Source organism: Pseudopodoces humilis, chromosome 4 (genome assembly GCF_049639895.1).
Source record: "Pseudopodoces humilis isolate 2021_Gansu_Grassland_sample_001 chromosome 4, ASM4963989v1, whole genome shotgun sequence".
In the NCBI taxonomy this organism is placed as follows: Eukaryota; Metazoa; Chordata; class Aves; order Passeriformes; family Paridae; genus Pseudopodoces; species Pseudopodoces humilis.
The window spans coordinates 49,371,130-49,392,706 of record NC_142203.1 but is presented as its reverse complement, the minus strand read 5'-3'; the positions used below and the strand labels follow the sequence as shown (position 1 = coordinate 49,392,706).

The window sequence follows — 21,577 nt, the reverse complement described above, 5'->3', positions numbered from 1 at the left end:
CATCTACAAATTCTTACCACACAGACACCTAATTCTTAGATGTCATTACCAGAACTACACAAAAAAAGAAAAAAAGCCAGCTGTGAATTTTGTAATAAAATGGCCTCTCTCAAGTTGAGAGAAAACACATCAAATGGACACTCCTGCCCTCGCCCTGTAAGTTTATTTAAGTTGCATTATTTAAGGGGTAAGGACTTCAGAAGAGTTTCTTCTGTGACCATTAAGTACGCACCTTCAGCCAAGATTAGAGCAGCATTGTGTACTCGTCTTGCAATATGCCTTAGTCCATCAGAGCCATGGTATATGCCAAACATGGCTGACATATTAGCCAGAAGAGCCTAGGATCCAAACACAGTTTAAGACATTGTTAGCAAAGACTACTTCATGTAAGTTTAGTGGAATGTTTCTTTAGCACCCAGAGACTATCACATATCCTCAGCTGATGTTTTAGCTGCTTATGTATTGCCTACAAAATAAAAGGAGGGAAAGACAAAATAATTTTATGAAACTGTAAGGGCTGATTATGAATTCATTGCTATTTGAAATGTAACTGTTTTAGCAATTAGCATGTACTTAAATTCAACTACTGCAACAGACATTTGGAGACTTTAAAGCCAGGCTAGTCTCACAGGAACCCATTGTTTAGGATCAGTACAAAAAAAACTATAGAGTAACTCTTGAATACTAAGTACTTAATCTTGTGTCAATAATAATCTCTCCTCAAAATCTGTCACAACATTAAGAGCAGGGGGAAGGCAATGATGGGAGCAAAAGAAGTTATTACCTTGTCTGACTGGAAGTCTGTGGAAGTATGCTGAAAATAACTATTTTGGATACTTACTTACTTAATAATGGTATTTCCCTGTAAAAATATCACTTTGGTGATGTAACATTCTTGTATCAAATCACACAGACAAAAAACATAAGTTGTGACAATTTGAATAATTAGTTTTACAATTTAAACGTTTATTTCATCAGCTTTGAGTTGGAAATTTCAGACTATTGGAATTGCCTTCTACTTTACGAAGAGTTCTGTCTTGTTTATAACAAACACAGCATTACTCAGTGGTGTTTGTGCTACAAGACAGATTCATGACACTGCAGGAATTCAGCACTACAGTAAGGAAACTCTAAGGTAGTAAAACTCTCTTTTCAAGCAGACCCCATTATTCAAAGGACTCAAAACAAATGAACATTTCTATGTCCTTCATTTTTCCACTAAAATCTCTCTAAAGTAAAGCTAACTCACTGTTCAGCTAGTTCCTTTCTAGTACTGAAAATAAAAGGCATGTTACCTGTGCAGTGCAGATGTTGCTGGTAGCTTTGTCCCTCCTGATATGCTGCTCTCGTGTTTGCAAAGCAAGCCGGTACACTTCCTTCCCACTTGCATCTCTAAGTCACAAGTGAAAATGTTGCCTCTGTTACTTTAAAGTTACAGTTATTGATAACACAGGGCTTTATGCATGCTGACCTGAAACTAGTTATCTATCCTCAGAGACAACCAAGCATAAGTCAGGACAGTTGCAATACCAAACAGAACAAAACTAAAGCACCTCTAGATTCCTGTTTATATCATGGCTCGTCAGGTAGAGCACACAGTGAAATTCTAAGCAAACTACAGGAGATTTTGGTATTTGCCTTAGAATGACACAGAGTATTGCAGCTATTTTAACTGAAAAATAATATTAATTAAATATTTCTAAGCTTATTTATAACTGTAATTATTTTAGTTATTTTAGTTACTGAAGTATTTCTGGATAGCCTCTGTGCCAAAGATACGCAGTCTTCCTAGTGACAATTACTTAGCATTTCAATTATTACTAGTTAGACATCTTGTCAAAATACACAGTACATCACCATCAACAACTATTAGAAGCAAATTTTGCACACTATTTCTCTGCTTTGTTTAAGCATAACTAAAATTTGAACTAGATTAAGTTCCTTCTACATTATTTTGGAGGTTCACTGGATTTTCTACTTCTTCCCATTTATGTTTTGTACAATTGGATGCCAGAGAAAAAGGTCTAACAGTACAAAATATGTGGAGTAAGTTAGCTTGCAAAGCCTCCTGCCAGCACAATGAACTCACTCTGCTTCTAGTTATCTCTTCATCCCACAATGCCACAAGAATAATAGACAGTTCTACACAAATGGAATTCTTGAAACTTGCTTCCTCAAAACTGAAGGCAACTTTTAGTCTCACCATTTTCAAGAAAAAAGGGTGCTCTGTACAACACCATGGTCTGTTGTTCACAAAGGCTGCACAAGATAGTCATAGTGTCTTTTTGTATGGCTTCTTATGTATTACTAGGATCTCTGAGGGGAGACTTTAGATTGGATATCAGGTAAAAGATTTTCAAAGAAAGGGTTCTAAAGGATTGGAACAGACTGCCCAGGGAAGTGACAGCATCAGCATCCCTGGAAGTGTTCAAAAAATGTGTGGATATGGCACTAGAGGACATGGTTTAGTGGTGAACATTGTGGTAGGTTGATAGTTGGACTTGACAATCCTGAAGGTCCTTCCAACCTTAAGGATTCTAAGACTCTATGATTTCAATCTTCTCTTAATGGCAGAGGGAGCTCTTACCTTGTGACACCCACCATTCTGCCCGGCATCATTCTCACTAGATTTTCCTTGACAGCAAAGAATGCTGCGTGGGGTCCCCCATAGCACAGCGGAACGCCAAACCTCTGGGAGTTACCCAGGACAACATCTACCCCAAACTCTCCAGGAGGCTTCAGAATACAGAGGGCCAGAAGGTCAGTAGCACAGCAGGCAAGAGTCTGAGAACAGAAATGCATAAAGCAGTCAGCCTCTCTTCAGAAGGAATGGTATTGACATGGGAACTAGGTTTTTAAATTTAGTTTCTATCAGTTCCACATTACTTGCAAGGAGCTGAAGTGCAATGGTTGTATTGGTTATCAGCTGCTTGTAGCCGAGATGGTATATATTTAACATTAAGTTTCTATGATATTTGATTTGATGCACCAGAGTGATATCTGTGTGACCAATAAAATTTACGTTACCCCATTCTGATGAGCTCTTTCAACAAGTTCAGAGAAGTCTTCGATCTTCCCTTCAGTGTCTGGATACTGAAATAACACTCCACTGACATCCTTTCCACTGAAATCCATCTCATGGGGTAATTTGAGCTCAGTTATAACACCTATATAACTGGAAAAAAACATGCAGAAGGCAAAATATTCAAACCACCTCCAACCTTGGAGTGATACTTAATAAGATGTTATAATGGACTTATATATGTCTCTTTTCTTTAACATACAGAGTTGAACATCTTTGCAGCACTAAACATTGAGAAAGTTGCATTTCATGGTATACAGTACAGAGGAAGAATTGCATTTGGTATTTCCATCAGAAATACAGAGTAAAGCAAACAGAGAATGCTTAAGATACTTGCTTCCTACTAAAAGAAAAAAAGACCAGACTGAATTCAACAGTGAAATGTATATAGTTGTGCAACAATTTAAAGGAAAAATTAAATACTTTCCTTTTATCATGTGTTTGATCTCTTTTTAAACAGCTTTAATTTATTTGCAGATGTACTTGAACTAGAGGTATTGCCAAATGATAATATACTTCTGCTTTTAGTTTGCAAAGAAAGCACAAAAAAGGCCAGAAATGTTAGGTGTATGGCAAAAGGCACGGATGGAAAATGATTCAGTGTAAGGGAAAAGATATGGTGGAAAATGAAGGAAAACATTACTTTGCTCTAGTTTGGACCACTGCTATAGTTTGAGGGTGGCATCGGGCATCTACATAGAACTTTCTCCTTTTGTTGTGTCTGTTAAAAAAAAAGAAAAAGATGGTTTACACATCAATAATATACTGTTTTCCATGGAAATAAACTAGCTTGTTTTCTAGAAGTGAGTTTTCCTTTGTAAAAAGACAGTTGAAAATTTTGGTTATTATAACCAGATTAAGTGTAAGATTGAATCGTATTTCACATTTACATATGGAAAGTTAATTTCAGACACCAAATGAGAATCATACATGATAAAAATTAAAACAGATTATGAAACAGGACAGGGAGCTAATTTCAAAAGCATGGGAATGGCTCCACATACACTTTTAAAGGAATACAACTGTGGTCTTTAATACAGATTTTTCTATGTTGGCCTGGATAAAAAACACATGAGCCATTCAAGTAGGTAAAGTGAGATGAAGAAGATGGATCCCTGCCCACAGCAGAGGGGATAGAGCCAGGTGATCTTTAAGATGCCTTCCAACTCAAACCATTCTATGATTCTGGCAAGACAATGCCCTAGTTTTCTGTGGTAAGCAGAATTTTATGTCACACCGAGGCACTGAACTAGTGAATAGTTAGAAAACTATTTTTACACATACAAAACTCTGATGAGACATTCTCTGCTGTGTAATCACCTTCCTGATATACAGTTCTGCAGTGACCTTCAATCCTTTCTCATATTTCATTTGATTGGCAAATCCCTTTCACATTGCCTGACAACAGGCGTCCATGAAAGTAGATTCAGATATACCAGTAACAGTTTCACTTTTAGCAACTTAGAATTATATACTCCACCATTTTGTAAAGCTTGCTTTAATCACTGATGGAAAAAGATAATGCGTATCTTCAACTTTCATGGACACAAAAGTCTCAGGCTGCAGTCTATTAGACTGATGTGAGAAAAGGTCCTGTGCATCCTCCAGAGAGGCGATGGCAGGAGCCCAAACAGGAGGAGCCCTGTCCCTGCTGCTCCCAGGTGCTTCTCAGGGAAGGTCAGCCCAACAGAGACCCACCTCCACGAGCACAGACGAGCAAAGAGGCCGCCAGGCAAGTGGGAGCTCTAACTAATTAATCAGCCCAAAGAGGCACACCATCTGGGTGCCACCCCCACTCAGCAAGTAGGCATTATGGGATGCACGAGAAGAGCATTTGGAGATCGCAAACATGTCTTATTATGAGATGTTTAGAGGGAAAATAATACAGCTAAGGGATTCTGCGAGCAACAAGCAAAATACCAGGATAAACTGAGATAGTCACATATAAATGGTTGCGGAAGCTCCTGCACCTAACTAGTGAAGTTCGTCCTCTCTTCCTGTTAAATACCTTTCTGATTCCCTTCACAGGTAAGGGGACTCCATATTCTCTGTGTTTATGAGTGTGTGAGTGCCACTGGAGTCAGGCCATGAAGGATCCACATTTCCATAGTGCAGCAACTGAAATGGCTGCAGTTAGTGGAATGGAGTGAGTGCCAGCAAATGGAGCAGCATACCAAGCAATTAACCTTGTGTCTGTGGTGGTATCAGCGGGAGCAGGTGTGTGTCTGGGTGCCAGTAGCTGGGCTGGTAGCCTAGGTGGGGCAACTAGACTCTCTCCTGTACGTCCATGTGTCTGCCGTACTGGGGATGTGGGCACAGCACTGTGGGATGTCAACTCACCAGGGTGAGAGGGAGGGACCCCTCCCCGGCCTTCTGGCAGTACTCCCTCCTCCTTCCAGTGCAGCCCAGGAGATTGCTGGCCTACTGACCACAAGTACACACTGATGGATTGTGTTCAATCTGGTGTCACCCAACCTCCCGAAAAAGCCTTTTCAGCAAAGCTGCTTTCAAGCCTGCCAGACCCCATCATGTACCCCACATGCCTGGGGCTGCTTCTCCCCCAGTTGCAGGACTTTGCACTTCCACTTGTTGACCGTCACAAGGTTCCTGTCAACCCATTTTCTTCAGCCTGTCCACGTCCCTCTGAAAGGCACCATGACTCACTGGTCTTATCAGCTGCTCCTCCAAGTTTTGCATCATCAGCAAGTTTGCTGAGGATACAGTCTGCCCCATCATGCAGATCATTAATTGGACCCATTGTTGTCCCTGGCTTATAATAACTGTCCTCCACCTAGAGTTCATGTCACTGACATGCACCCTCTGGGCCAACATTCAGACAGTTTTGCATCTATCTCTCTCCCACCTCAATCATGATTTTTGGTTTCTCTGTGGAGATTTAAGGGAGACCCACTGCCCTCCCTTCCCAAGCCAGTCACTCAACTACAAAAAGTTATCAGGTTGATCAAAGATGACCTCCCTCTGTGTTAATTCATGCTCATGACTACTAATCCTTCTTGTCCTTCGCATGTCTGGAAATGGTTTCCAGAGCTAGCAGTTGTTCGGTTGTCACTGAGGGATCGAGGTGAGGCTGACTGGCTGGTAGTTCTCTGCATCTTCATTGCTCCCTTCCTGGAGACAGGAGTGTCATTTGCTTTGCTCACTGCTGAGGCACCTCTCCCCATCACTGTGGCTGTTCAGAGACAAGCCAGGATGGCCTCATACTGGTATCAGGAGGTTCCCTCAGCAGCCACAAGTGCAGAACACCTGTGTAAGTCCAGTTTTCTTAAGTGTTCTCTAGCCCGACCTTCCTCCAACAAGGATGAGACTTCCTTCCTGTAGAATTTCTCCTATGTCCTTAGTTTTCTGAAGGCCTTAAATGTCTGAGTTAAACATTTATGTCAACAACTTCTCTGGGGGCATGGCAAAATGGACTCTAGTTGTTCAGTGAACTGCTCATAATAAGAAGGCCACACCTAAATTCAACCCATTGCCTACACAGGGACAGAGGCCCTCAAATTCCAAAATTACTTCCTCCTGTGATTTAACTGTACATTTAAACATGGTACCTGTGACATAATTGCATGGCTTCTGCAGCAGCTGTCCCTTCATCCAGCAAAGATGCGTTGGCCACATCCATTCCTGTGATATCACACACCATAGTCTGGTAATTTAGGAGGCTCTCCAGCCTGCCCTGGGACACCTCGGGCTGGTAAGGAGTGTACTGGGTAACCCTGTAAGAATAAAGTTCTGAGACTGGGTCTAGGAAAATAAATGTGTAAAAAAGTTATGGCAATATATAACTGAACTGTATCACAGAAAAAAATAAATAGTAATGTGTAATTCATTAATATGGAAATTTGTTTGAATACAGTTATTTTTAGAAGTCGTAATTTTTATCTTCTGGTGTTGACTCTTTAAAGGAGAATTCTGTTTCTCCATTTTGAAAAGAGAAATTACTTTTAAAACAGAGGTGTGAGGGCATTATGGAGAAGGAACAGAGTAAGTTGATGCTGAGTGTGGAAGAATTAAATCTAGTCACAATATTCAAAGGAGAATGTTCTGTTCAATCATATCGAGATATTGCCATGATTTTTCAATACTGTTTCTGAAGACCTTTATTTTTCACGTCTTTTCTACCCTTTTAAGAGGAAAGGCACTTGGCATTTCACAGACTCAAGCTCAGAAGTATGCAACTTCTTGTGAAATGAGTTTCCGTATATGTTAGTGGAGGGAAGTCAGACTGATGCAAGTTTTATCTGTTGTCAAAACACCACAAAAGTGGTAATATAAGCAACTCCTTCAAAATCACAAGAATCTAAGGGAAACGCTCTTTTATAACAGTCCAGAAAACAAAGCAGCATGGGTCCAGGGATGAAAGACAAAAACAGAGATCAGACTCTCCTCTCACTGCTGGAAATTTGGGCACTGGATTGCACAGTAGTCCAGAACAGACATTACACCAGATTGAATTTAGAGTAGCAGCCAGAAGCAAGTGGTAAGTGCAAACACTTGTGGCCTCTGTCTTCTAGTGGTGGAAGAAAACAGCATTTTGTTTCCCTAAAAGGCCAGTAAGGCCAGTAGTAAGTCTTAAACTTTTGAAAAATGAAGTGAAGGTATAAGCTTTGCAGAAAGACTCCAGTATTTGGAAACTCAAGTCATCAACAGTAAAACTCAAGTAAAATCAACAGAAGATAAAAACCAAAGATTTTTAAAAAACAAGTTGGAGAACTTGGTATTGAGCAAGATGAGAGAAGCAATAAAATAGTGAGGTGAAAAAGAAAGTAGGAAAGAAGTCCTCAACAAAATGCAAAAGGTAGAAGAAGGACATATTCATGTATGAACTCAAAGTGTAATATACAATGCTTATTTACTGTCTAATTAAATGACACATCTGCTTATTCATATACACTATTCAGTACAGTAACAGAAAGCAATAGCTATATATAGAGTACATAATATTGATGGTTTTCCCAAAACCTGTAGGTTTTTTGTCATTTTTGGCCAGTTCTAGCACAAAGCTAATTACCATCATATGACTGCATAGTTCACAAGTGAGACCATGTCCCAGGCTGCATGCAACCTTGCTAATCCAAACAGTAGGACTTATTTTTCTCCACAGCAGCTAAACCTGGTGCTCATTTTGCCAGATAAACTTTCAGTCTGGGAGTATTAAGATTTCTTTTCTGCCCAGCCCACTCAGTTCTCACCAATAAAAATAATTACTCCACATGCCTTTGCACGAGCAACAACTTTTATTAATTAGAAGAAACTCCTCTGTACCTAAAGTTTTACAATCATGTTTTCTCATTTTATTTCACCTAAGGGCCTTTTCTTGTATTTTAATTTGCAGAAGGAGCTAGAATTAGACTAACAAGAATTAAAACATTGTGATTAACTGAAATGCATTAGAGAACTTCTGCTCCACATAGCTGGGAAAGTACGCTATATTACAAAACAAAATTAATGAAGCCTTATGATTTTGATGTTACAGTTTTGAATGGTCAACACAGTTGAACTAAAACAAATCAATTTCAGAAAGACAATGTAATCAAATAATCAACTAAGGAATCTTGAATTCCAGTACTGCCATAAACTACTATGAAGCTTAACAATTCTAGAATTAAAGACACCTCTTATAAGCACATTTAGTTAAACACACCTTTTAAAAGGCTTTTTTGGCATTTTCAATCATCTACATATTTTAATTCTACTTCTCCACAATTTCTTCAAAGAAAATATCTGTCTTTAGTCTGCATTCTGTGTTCTGCCTGAACCTATACTACATGGTGACTTTTTAAAGTAATTTAAAAACAAACTCTCTAGACGTAATTATTGCACAGTATGTAGTTATTTTCAGAATGCAATGTTTTCATTACATTCTGAGTGTTACTAACTACCAAGTTTAATAATTTACACTAGAGATGTGAAGACTGCAGACATCCTTGGTACAGGTTTGCATTCTTACACATTTAATGTCTGGGGGCAAAGGAATCAAATAAGTTGAACTTTGGGAGACTTCCAGTTGTTCTAACAAATGCCAAGCAAAGAAAACACAAGCTATGTAAGGGTGACAGAATAGATCAGAAGCAATAAGCCTGAGCTTGTAGTATTTCCCTTGGAGCTGTAGTGTGAAGGGTATCAGCATGGACAGCGTTACACACTCAGCAGAAGTAAGAAGTCTGATTTCCCAAACAGCTTCCATAAAGCCTGCATAGTTGCTTTAGCACATACACATACATATGCATACACACATATATACTTTCAAACAAACATTTTAGCCTTTACTTTAGCTATCTAATAGTTTAGCTTTTAGCCATCTAGTTTGACTTCACTGGACAGTGCGAGATCAGATTTCTGGACAGACTCTCTCAGTTGTTTTTCATTAACACTACATAACTTTTTAGGATTGAAAAGTCTGCAGTTCATTTTGTTCCACTTGCTTTCTAACTGTTCTTGGTTTTGCTTCTGTCAACTGATAATTTGTTTCCTGGTACTGTACTGAAATATTTAGATTGCATATGTTGCAAAAAGTGAACGAGAAAAAGGCCAAATAAAACTTTGCATGGAGGATGTACTTCACAGATTCCTTGACTTCCAACACTGCAACTTTTCCACCAGTGATGCAAAGAGAGCCAACAAATCGAAAAATAAATAAGACTTAGAGGTCTACAGATAAGTAGACCGATTTATGGCAACCCAAAGTATAGAAAACACATAACATCTAAGTATCAATGACGTTTTGCACTGAGTAATACAATCCTTTGGTTGGCTGTAGGTTTTTGTAGTTGTTTGGGCTTTCAAAAATATATATAAAACAAATACAGATTTTACTAAAATAAAAATTAGTCATAAAGATGGCAGCTGTAAAACTGTATAAAAGACAATATGACAGTATAAAAGAAGGACCTTAGTGACTAGTGATACGGGAACTTGTAAACTAAATGAGAAAATGCAGGGTGTTATTCAGTCTGTTGAAAAGTGAGACTCCACATGAAATTTAGCTTTTCCTGTTGCATCATTTCTGAGTTACAGTTCTTTAGAAACTGAAATGTCAACTGGATGATCAGAATGAAGTACAATATTCTCAGCCTTTTCATATTATGATAGTTCAGTGTCACTGCTGTTCACTAGAGAATTATTTGACCAGACAAGACAAGAACTCACTTAATGGATAAACATTCAAATCCTTGAAGGTCTCTGGTTTAAAAAAAAAAAAAAAAAAAGAAAGAAATACTAAGAGAATAGACTAAAATTTTCTACTTCCTTAGAAGTTTCTTAGTTCCTCATCAGAAAATCATGATCATAGTATTGCACAGTATTTAACTACCTCCACCCAAATTGTGTACACCCATGGAGGAGGGAGCTGTTTTTAATTTAGGCAAAAGTTAGGAAAGAATTACTTCCATTCAGGAGGTAGGTCTGTACACTTCCTTATAGCAAACATGTAATCTTGTATTAGTTCATAATATATAAGAGGTGTAAATAGAAGTTGCAAAACCAGCGGCATATTTTTCAGAAAAAAAAATCTTCTAAAGTAAATTTCTAGCTTGAGCATGAACAATACAGTTCCAATACAGCAGGACACACATCATTACCAAATATATGAAAGCCTTAGTAAAAAAAAAAAATAGATTTGTGGGACAAATGTGTACTTATACATATACATTTAACAATAAAATGTGGTAGATTACCATCCTGCATTCTCCAACAAGTTCCGTGCAATGGGCTGAGGCACTGAGCAGTTGTAGTAACCCATGCCTATATAGGACCGCCATATCTTGTTCTTACTTGCAATGTTGTGTAGAGTTTCAAGGATTTCATTTTCACCTAATTGGAAAGAAATTATGTCAGAATGCTACAGCTATATGTAACAGTAACAGTTTTTAGCTGAAATGTCTTCTACCCCACTGTGAAAAAAACCAAAACATTGGTGGTGTAAATATAAACAGTAGCAGAATAAAGTGCAAGAACAGCAAAGACAAAGTAATTATCTGATAAAATATTCTAGGAAAGTTTAAATTCTCCCAGAATTCTGGCAAATGTAACATATGAATAATAACAGGGTTCCAAAGCATGTGGAAAGAAGAGTGAGAGAAACAGCTGGAGGCTTTAGGAGCTCTTTTTGTGCTGATACAATGTACATTCAACCCAGAAGAGACCCATGAACATGCATTAAAAAAGTACCTCAGGAGACATTCTTTTATTAGATGAATCATGCATTATCTACACTGGTTGAAGCCATTGCCATCCACAGCTGTCATTTAGTGTTTCTATCAAAGTCATATTTGCACAAATTTGGCTTACACCAAGCATCCAGGAATAATTTCTTAGTATCACAGAGTCTATTTTCTCACATTTTCCCTAAATTGCTGATAAAACAGAACAGCTCTTTTAATTCAATTTTAGCATGTTTTACCATTTTACTAAAAAAACAAACAAACAAACAAAAAAGTGTTAAGAGTATTTCCAGTTTAAGACATTCCAAATGAGAGTTACTTTCAAATGAGTCTGCAAATCTAGTTTGAAGACATTACAAAAGAATGATTTTGAAGCATACAGAATGAAAGCATTTGCACTCCCACTCTCCTGCAACCATAGTTTACTCTCTGGTCTCACTTCTCAGTGTCCTGAAATCTGTGCAAAAATCACACAGAGTTAGCCAAAGAGTAGTAATTGAAAAATATATTAGTAGCTGAGGATGCAGAAAGATGGTCAGTAGACTGTCTTAAGAACACACAGAGAGAGATAGGTCATCCTAACCGAACAGACCTGGGTAGAACTGTACACCAATCCTCCTGGGTGACAGGAGCAATTGTTTTTTAATTCTTCCTCAAAATCTGACCTCAGAGTTTGCTGTAATGGGACAGTTACACCAAGTTCTGTTCCCTCTGCACCACAACTTGAAGATAACATAATGCTACAAATCAGAGAATTAGAATATCTTGGGCCCTGGATGCTTCAAAATCTATTTTCTCTCTCTTTAAGTTACTCCAGCAAGAGAGATCAAATCAGAATAGTTAATTTTCTAGAATGCGGTGGCAAATAATTATTTAGGTTTTGAATTAATTTCTAGTGCAATCACAAACAAGAATATTAGAACTCCAGTTCTGATTTCAAAGCTTTTTCCTTTAACTCAAGTTGCTATTATTTCATTTCATGCATAAACAATTTTTTTCTCCCAAAAATCTCCAGGTTTTTAATTAATTTCTTCCACAGCCACATTACACCTTTCACAGTTTTTTTACTGATGTTCAGTTCTCATTTCAAAGCTCATTTCTTCTCTGCCTATTACTCAGTGTTACCAGTAGATCTAATGTATGAAGACTGATTTCCTAGTTTCCGTAAACTACAGTTTTTTATTTTTCCTGGAGACTTGTTATATGCCTATTAGGCTTGAACTCAGCAATGTCTGTGGCAAAGTTTCTAAAGTATAGTGAAAAATTCCACACCCCAGAACTCTTCTCACAGAGTTTATAATAAGACAGATGCAGTTGTTTGTTAAGTGAGCTTTAACATTGTAGAGACCTTCCTCTACCACTTGCAAAAAGTTTGATGAAAGACAGTTTGGTTGCAGTTTCACACAGAGGCTTGTACTCTTGCATAATTCAAACATCAATGATTTCTTGGAAATGGTAATGAATTTCCTTGCTTAATTCCAAATTGCAGCTGAAGGCAGAAGTTGGCTATCATTTAACTTGCTTGCTAGTTCAACATCACACACAAAAAAGCACTGAGCGTGGTTTCTGCAGTAAACACATACCACAAATACTGCACAATGTAACAGATAACATTTCCTTTGTTTGCCCAGCTGGGCTTTTCTTCTAGAGTTATTTCTCTGCAATGGTAGCTAACAACAACTACACATAGCCATTTAGTTTGTGCTAGAGATCTCTGAAATAAACCTGCTTCCAAACTGATTGAAGGCACAAAGCCAAAAGCCTAGTGAGGCTGCAGGAAGCTTAGGCAGAGATTGTATTTAAGAGTAGAACCACAGTCCATCTAGAGTACCTGCACTGAGAGGTTCCAAGACTGAATATATTTTTAATTACCACATTTTAATCAGCTACCTGTGAAGACAGTTACACAGCTAATTTTAACCAGGGTTAAATCCTTCCATTCCTGCTTCACCTTACTTACCCTGCTCCTTTGGTCACTATAAGGGCAAAAGGAGGAGTAGAGCTCAAATATGCATCTCCCACATTTGACGTGTCTCTTTGGAGAAACCAGGGATAAATACACCTTACCCCTTGCCTTCTACTGCCTTGAAGTACTTCATCACAGTAGGTCTTTAGGAAGACAGCTCATAAATATAACTGCAGTCCTGAATAAGGGAAGTCAATAGCCCCTGATTTATCTATTAGGCTGGCATACCTACAACCAAACATAAATCCATGCAGATTTCATTAATTCAGTGTTTACTTTACACTGATAGGATTCTGAATTCATGTAAGACTGATACAGGTAACCAGTCTGATGAGAGCAATTAACATAGATGTTGGAGTCCAAAGACTAGAGAGGAAGGCAATGAAACAAACCATTCTTACCAGTGCCCCCAGCACCAACAGGAGGGGATGGAGGAGATGCAGCTGGGCTCTTAACAGCAGTGCATGCATAGCAGGAGAGTCAGAGGCTCAGGCTGGAGATAGGGAGAGCTGGGCCCATGGGGACAGTCCAGCAGTGGAGCAGGGTCTCCACCTTTTGAGGTTTCATATTCTGACTGGGTGAAGCCCTGAGCAATCTGGTCTTACCCCACAACAGAGTTTTGGGCAGGGGCTGGAGACTGACCTGTGTCTCCACCAGTCCTGTGTCTCTGTCAGTAGCCTTATTTCCCACCCTGTCAAGCCTAGGTTTCAACACTGTAGATCCATAATGTTATTTGTGAAAGGGGTCTAACTCTTTATTGACCATTTTGTAAGTAACTAATGCTAATACAAAAGCAGATGAATGTGAAACACAAGAGTGATCTTATGTATGCTTAAAAATTAAATTTCAAAGTCATAATGAAGTTACTACATTTCCATTTTGGTCCCCAAGACTGTCACCAAACTTTGAAAATAACAGACTTTTTCTGCTGTATGAAGTATAGAACTTGGAGCATATGTAGCTGAAATTTGTATTATTCTAAATATTTATTAATTTCTTTAAAACTAAAACATAAAGGATTCCTAAAAAAATGGTTAAAGAAAAACATGACTTGATATATTTTTTGGTTGTGTAACTAATTACTTTCTAATTCTCCCAGCAATGTGATTAAGAAGCAATATGCAAAATGGGGAAATAAAACAGAAAGAAAAAATTACTATATTTCAGCTACCCTCACACTCAGCTGTTTGTTTCCAGTCTTCTATGAATAAGCCATTGAAATGCCTTTATCATAAACTCATTTGATTGGGTGCACAATAAAAATTCTTCAAGAACCTTGTTCAGCAAAAAGAAAATTGCAAGCTAAGTCACTGCAGTTGATCTTTATTCCCCTCATCAAATCATTAGAAATTATGATCAAAAACAGTACTCAGAACAAGGTCCACTGCTTTTGCTATACTCCTGTCTTATAACTGGAGAAAACTTACCAAGGATCTGAGAAGTTCTGTAAGAACACTTTCAGATTGCTACATCTACATGTAGCAGAGGCAGAATATATCACAAAAATAGTAAAAGAGTCTGAATTATCAGATCACAAAATGACACACTTATTTTTGCTAGTGTTTTTGTGGTTAGCACAGTAGAGTTGCCTTGAACTTGTGAGATACCTGCAAAATATGGTACTTGAAGAGGAGTGGAGAAAATACAGAAGGAGCAGTTCAAGTTACACAACTTGAACCATGCAATACAAAAAGAAGGTTACTATTTGTCTGATATATTTTTATTCTCTTTATATCAGATCTTAAAAAACAATCTAGCCTCTGAGATCAAGGAAGAAAGATCCTTAGAACAGCTGATAAAAGGGGGATTAATTTATTTCTCTTAGGTAATTAATTCAGTCAATTAAAAAAACCCCGCAGAACAGATTGTATTGAAGAAATCTAGCTCCAAAACACTGTCGGGCACACAGTAATAATGCTGTAGGACAGCACAAGGAAAGTGCATGTTCCAGGTGCTGTGTCCATAACTTCAAGACATGGGCAGTAAGCCATGGTGCCCTGCCCCTTCTTCCACTCAGGCTACCTGTGCTCACCCAGCCAGCCTGGGCAGCACAGGCAACCTGATGCTGCCAGGAGCCAAAGCAGGGGCAAGCTGAGTAAAGGAAGATGCCTTTCCCCATTCTACCTACAAGGGCTGCTGCCTGTGAAAAAAAAAGAGCAGCAGCCTCAAAGTGTGTGAGGAGCGAAGTGCCCTGGGTAGTAATACAGATTCTGCACTATGTATGGCAACACCCTGCAGGGTAACAATTACCCCTGCCACAGGCATCTGAATCATACTGCCTGGACCCCAGCAGCAGGGAACAAGAAAATCTGACTGACAGGAGATTATTATAAATTCACCCAGAATTAATTTTTAACTGGTATTTAAAATATAATATCCTATTAAAGAAGATTCACTGCAAAAAGAGCTGTTAATTTGGAAACACAGTCTTTATTACAATGTAACTGCTTCTGAACAGTATTACTTGTAATAACATTTAGACTGGAGACCCAATTGCATTCTTAAGATTTTAGGAACTATGTTGATATATTCTAAAATTTGAGAATGTACCTGGGAATGTTTGAGAAAAAAAAAATTGTGGTGGAGTTCGCAGGAGTATTTTTTAATTCAACCTTTTAAAAAATTCAAATCCTGAACAAAAAAGCAGAAATACAAACATATGCACAAGACCTATCCATTACCTATAGAGATGGACATACCATGGCAGCATTGCAGGGACAACTATGACTGACATAGACTGTAGGTTTGTAGGGATGAAATAAAGAGTATTACTCTTAAATAAGATAATACGTTCCTTCAAATGGGCCAGTCATGACATATGTGCTAAAGCACCTTCAATACCTAAAGAAAAGCTGATTGTTCAAGTTTACTTACTGTAACCCTGAGAATAAAGCTCTGTAATACCAGCTGATCCCAATTAAGTATCAAACAGATGTCTAGCCTTGTTGTAAATATTGACTGAACAGAAGTGACATGCCAAAATTATGTTTTTCCTTAACTGTCTGCAGAAAAATCTGACTGTAAAAAAGCCCCTCTTCCACAATTAGCTGAGGTACAGGACTGAAATTTACTGTTAGCTGAAATCAGACATTTTGCTATTTTACCCCTACTGGAATTCAGTGGTAAGGTTCAGACGGTTTTACAACACAGTCAGTGGGCTCATAGCAAGAGACACTTTTAAAATGGCTTTTGCTTTTTTTTTTTTGTGACCAAATGGACATAGCTAGTCCTGTCCTCTTACATACCAAAGAAACTATTTTATTTCAGAAACCTCTAAGCACAAGCTACAGTCCTCTCCTCCCTCAGTGACAATGGCAGTACAAGAAAAAAATCTGCCAATAAAGATAACACTAATAATTATTGAAAAAGCATTTAGAGTATAGATGCACTTGTACTAGTAAAACTTGGCATTCACCACAATGGCTACTCATTCAGACTTATGAAAAACAGATCATGGAATTATTCAGGTTGAAGAACACCTCCAAGATCAACTCCAACCTCTGACAGACTACCACTTTGTCATACAAAAGATGGCACTAAGTGCTTGCAAAACAAGGCACTTGCTCCTTGAACACCTCCAGGAACTGTGTTCCTCTCTGCCCAGTCCATTCCAATGCCTGACCACCCTATCAGTGAAGAAATTCATACTGCTGTCCAAGCTGAACCTCCCCTGGCACAACTTGAGGCTATTTCTTCTTGTCCTGTCACTTGTTGCCTGGGAGAAGAGATCAAACCCTCAACTGGCTACATCCTCATTTCAAGCAGCTGTAGAGAGCAACAAGCCTGAGCCTCCTTTTCTCCAGCCTAGACAACCTCAGCTCCCTCACCTGCTCCTCACAGGACTTGTGCTCCAGACCCTTCACCAGCTTTGTAGACTTTCTCTGAGCACCCTCCAGCACCTTGGTGTCTTTCTCATAGCAAGGGGACCAAAACAACACACGATTCAAGGTGTGGCTTCACAACTTGACTATTGAGTATAGGGGACAATCCCTGCCCTGCTCTGGCTCCTGCTGGCCACACTATTGCTGGCACAGGCCAGGATGCCATTGGCCTCCTTGGCCACCTGGGCACTGCTGGCTCCTGTTCAGCTGCTGTCACCAGCACCCCCAGGGCCTTTTCCTCTGGGCAGCTTTCCAGCCACTCTGCCCCAGCCTGTGGCACTGCCTGGGGCTGTTGTGACCCAAGGGCAGGACCCAGCTCTGGGCCTTGTTGAACCTCACAGCACGGCCTTGGCCCATGATCCAGCCTGTCCAGATCCCTCTGCAGAGCCTAAGTTCCTAAACTCAGGAAATGTCCAGTTAAGTCTTTCTATATATGTTATGTCCTTCAGGGGCAGTAATGAAGCTTCATTCTTCCACTGAAGACTAGGTCTGTGCTAAAATGTCTAGGAGAGACAATGAAGGTACAAAAGGAATGGGCTTCTACTGTAATCAGAGGTTTTACTTATCATCAGTGGAATATGTAATGCCATATAAAGAAGCTCTTTAGGACAAACTCCATCCATGGGAGTTTCTTTTTTTCTTTTTTTTTTTTTTTTACTGCTGCTGCATACACACATTTGATTTATTTTCCTTAGATAATTTGTGAGATTATCAATGGAAGGATCTGTAATGTAATCTTTTCTAGTGACACACACCAAATCAAAACTTGAAGATTATATATCAAATGTACACATCAAATGTACACACCTGAGATGAGGTCTACAGCTATGAAAGTTTTCCAAAACACCCAAATGTAATTGCAGAGACCTATGATACACAGACATGCTTTTTATGGTAGTGCATGGCTTTATTGAACAACATGTCTAATTCTATCTGTAAGGACTGACTTCAGTGAGACTTCAATGCAAGCCCAGCTGTGTTTGTTACTATAAAGGAGTAGCTCTAGCACTGCTCATTTGTTCAGCTGCACTCCAATTTGTGGAGTCACTATGATTACATTTTTGAGTTATAAAGACAAGTGGAAATTGCTGTATTTGTATTATCAATTTTATAAATGCCAAAGTTCACAGAATGACATATTTTGCATTGTCATGTTCTATTCTCTCTTCCCATGTGTGAGTTAGAGAGACAGTGAGAGCATTCATGCAAATAAAAGCAATTGTTTAAATTAAAACAGCATAGTTTTCATGACACTTCCCAATTTCCTATTTTCCTTTAGAAAAAAAGAGGAAAACAGAGGAATAGCGTCCCATCCTTACATAAGATATACCATCATGGTGATAGGAAAATGTTCTCTGTAATGGTACATTAAAGAGGAAACAAGCTTTACTCAGATTACAATGTCCTGGGTACAAGATGTTCAATGTGACGTTGCACAATTTTAAGCTAAGGCTTTTAACTTTTCTTTTAAAAGCTGTGGAATTTTCTGCTACCAGTGTAGGGGAAAACTTGTGACAAATAATTACACATTAAATTACAAAAGACAGTCCAGCACACTGGCTGCAGAAGAAAAATGCAGCAGTGTACAGAAAAAAAGTTTTCTGTACCTCATGCAAGCATCTCTTTTGAAAACTCACTGTTGCATGCTGTGCAATGTGAGACTCTGCATCACAGTCACATTCTTTCAAAGTTTACTCTAAGGGAACAAGAACAGCATAGCAAGTGGAGAAAAATGCCAGTGAACTAAATACACTGTTAGCTAATGAAGTCCTGTTGCACAGTGAGAACTTGCCTACAACAGGACATCAGCTAATGCACTGCTGTGTAGGAGACATCCACCCAAAATTACTAGGAAAATCAGCATTTGATTTGCGTCAAGACTGTGACTTAGGTTGACATCATCAGCTTAGTTTTCAATAAAGCATATGTATTTTAATGTCCACGATCACTTTTAGGTGTGTTTTGGTGAAGTAAAGTTTTTTAAGAGTTTCATATTAATTAATAATAAAAACTAATGATTAAAAAATTAAAAAAGCTTCTAGGACATAATTATTAGTGACAAATTGCATTTCACTACTTCTACTGAACTAAAATTATAATATAATATGAAAATATAAATTTTCATTGAGGTCAGTGAAAACCACTTCTTAATCAGGGAGTACCTTGATTAAAACACATTAACCATAGGGAAATATGCCGAGCAGTACTTTCAGCAGCTTTACAGACACAAGAAGGTTGTTAAATTCTGCCTCTTGACCCAGCCTCTCCCCATTTTAATAAGATAGAAAGTTACCGAAGACTGAAATACCATTGTACTGATAAAACATTTTAGAGGTAGAAACTTTCAGTCCCTGTTGTATCCCTTCTGGCTAAAGTCTGTCTTTTCAGGGTCTAGTTTTCCTGGCTGTTCATTGTGGTGCTGCCTCTCATGCGTGATGTCATCTCAGAGTAACCAGATTGAACTGGCCAGGAACCTCACTGGAGCTGCAGGCCTGAAGTTTACACTCAAATTACAGCACATGGATGAGCAATGAGAAAATGCCAGCAAGAGGAATCAAGTTTTCTACAAATCAGGCAAAGGATTGTGACACAAAAATGAAGTTAATACTTATGTAACTGGATCCCATATCTGAATGGCCATGGAGCTTTGTTAGTTTTAGTGTAATTGTTTCACATTGGGGATTTTTAAGAGTTTCTTTCGCTTACAGGACTTCCAGCATCATGTTCACAGATGTTGCTCAAAAATGCAGTCATGCAGGTAGAAATTTTGTAATGTGTACTTGCTAACTCTTAAAAACATTAATATCTAAAACCTCATGAAAGGTTACATCAAGTTTTCTACAACAATTTGCTGAATTACTGTAATGCCAAAATAGCTGACTCAGATGTTTAGTTTAGATTCCTGCAGTTTACCCATAACACTCAATTAGACAGATTTAAAATTCTGGCCATTAGTCTGCTCTATATCCATAATACAGAGACACAGATTTTTCATGTTATTAAAATATGCAGGTTAGTAAGGGGGGGTGGGGGGTGGGCGTATGGAGTAACAAAGAAATCCTGCTGATACATAAGAACCACCACAAGACAGTGGCCCATTTGAAGCTACAGTTCACAGTAAGGGGAGGATTTTTAGTCATACTTTTTCTTCTCATCAGGCTCTTGGGACAAAGTGAAGTCAACGGAGCACTTGAGCTCCAAAGCGAGTTTTCGAGCAGCCCCCGTCTGCTACACACATTTTCCTACCGATTTCCAAGAGGAGAGAAATAAACGCCGCAGCCAAATTGATCTACGGAGTTGGTCGAAGAATGAAGTGTCGGTGACTGTACTACTACGCTTATTTAAGTCTTACCCTGCACTCTACTCGGGCGGTAAGATCAGACCGCTACAAGCACCAGCGGGGACATCGGGGGGCAGGGGGTGCGCACCCCAAGTGCCCCCCACCCCCACGGGCGCCGGCGGCCAGAATGGGCCGCGGGAGGGTGGGGGGAGCCCGGGAGCACCCCGGGCCATGCGGTCACTTACAGACGTGGTCATCCATCCTCAGCGGCCTCCGGAGGCGGATGCTGGCCGGGATGGTTTTGTCCATCAGCTCCTCGACGCTCTGCAAGAAGCGCCCGCACGCCGTGGTTAGCTCCCGCGGGGCGGCACAGCCCGCACCGGGAGGGTCCGGCCGCGCCGCCCCCGCCCCGCACGGCGCCTACCTGCACCCCGACGGTTCGCAGCATCTCCCGCTTCTCCTGCTCCCGGGGCCCGATGTGCCGCCGGGAGAAGTCATCGTGCCGCGGCAGGAGCTGCTCGATGCACCGCGCCGCCTCCCCGCCGCCCCAGCGCCGCTGCCCCGCCGCCGCCCGCAGGTGCGGAGCCCCGCGGGCCGCCAGCCGCCCCCACCAGCGCCCGCAGCTCTGCATGCCCTCAGCGCAGCCCCGCCGCCACCGCCGGGCACTCGCACTTGAGCGCGGGGGGCGGCGCGGAGCGGCCCCCACTGCCCGCGCCAATGGGGCCCGGGGGCGGCGCCGCGCTCGCCCCGCCCGCCGCCACCTGCCCGCCCGCCGCCGGCCCTGACCCCAGCCAGGCCGCGCCGAGCATCCCCCGCCGGGCTGACCCGGCTCTGCCCCCGGCTCACGGGCACCGCCCGCAGGACATTTTCCCAGGAGAGAGGGTTTTGGTTCACAAAGTCTCGCTCGGCTAGGAGAAAAAGGTTTCTGTGTTTCCTTAGCAGAGCGTGGACTTGCTTTCTAGTGGTGGGCTTTAGGACGAGCAACACACTGTCCACAGCTGCTACCGGGGTGTGTGTGTGTGTGCACGTCTGTGCGTGTGAACTTTATTACTGCTTTAACTTCTGGTGAAGGGGCGCGGAGAGGAACCTACCTTTCCTTATCTTTCAGTTCTGTGTCTCTCTGAGGATGATACTTGCATAGTTACAAACTTGTATCTTTGCTTATAAACAGATGCCCAACATATGCTTCAT

At 40.2% G+C, this 21,577-nt stretch overlaps 1 protein-coding gene across 1 annotated transcript in view; it reads right to left on the bottom strand.

Annotated features, from left to right (window-relative positions):
- The window catches only part of GLDC (glycine decarboxylase), a 39,815-nt gene extending 18,798 nt beyond the window's left edge, over positions 1 to 21,017 (bottom strand). Inside the window, exons 1-9 of the mRNA XM_005522680.2 lie at positions 20,811 to 21,017; positions 20,632 to 20,710; positions 10,774 to 10,909; positions 6,649 to 6,813; positions 3,726 to 3,803; positions 3,028 to 3,175; positions 2,588 to 2,784; positions 1,296 to 1,392; positions 233 to 338 (exon numbers count right to left, since the gene is read on the bottom strand). Coding sequence (XP_005522737.1) covers positions 233 to 338; positions 1,296 to 1,392; positions 2,588 to 2,784; positions 3,028 to 3,175; positions 3,726 to 3,803; positions 6,649 to 6,813; positions 10,774 to 10,909; positions 20,632 to 20,710; positions 20,811 to 21,017 — 1,213 coding nt within the window. The remainder of the gene's footprint in view (positions 1 to 232; positions 339 to 1,295; positions 1,393 to 2,587; positions 2,785 to 3,027; positions 3,176 to 3,725; positions 3,804 to 6,648; positions 6,814 to 10,773; positions 10,910 to 20,631; positions 20,711 to 20,810) is intronic.
- Positions 21,018 to 21,577: the final 560 nt, after the last annotated feature.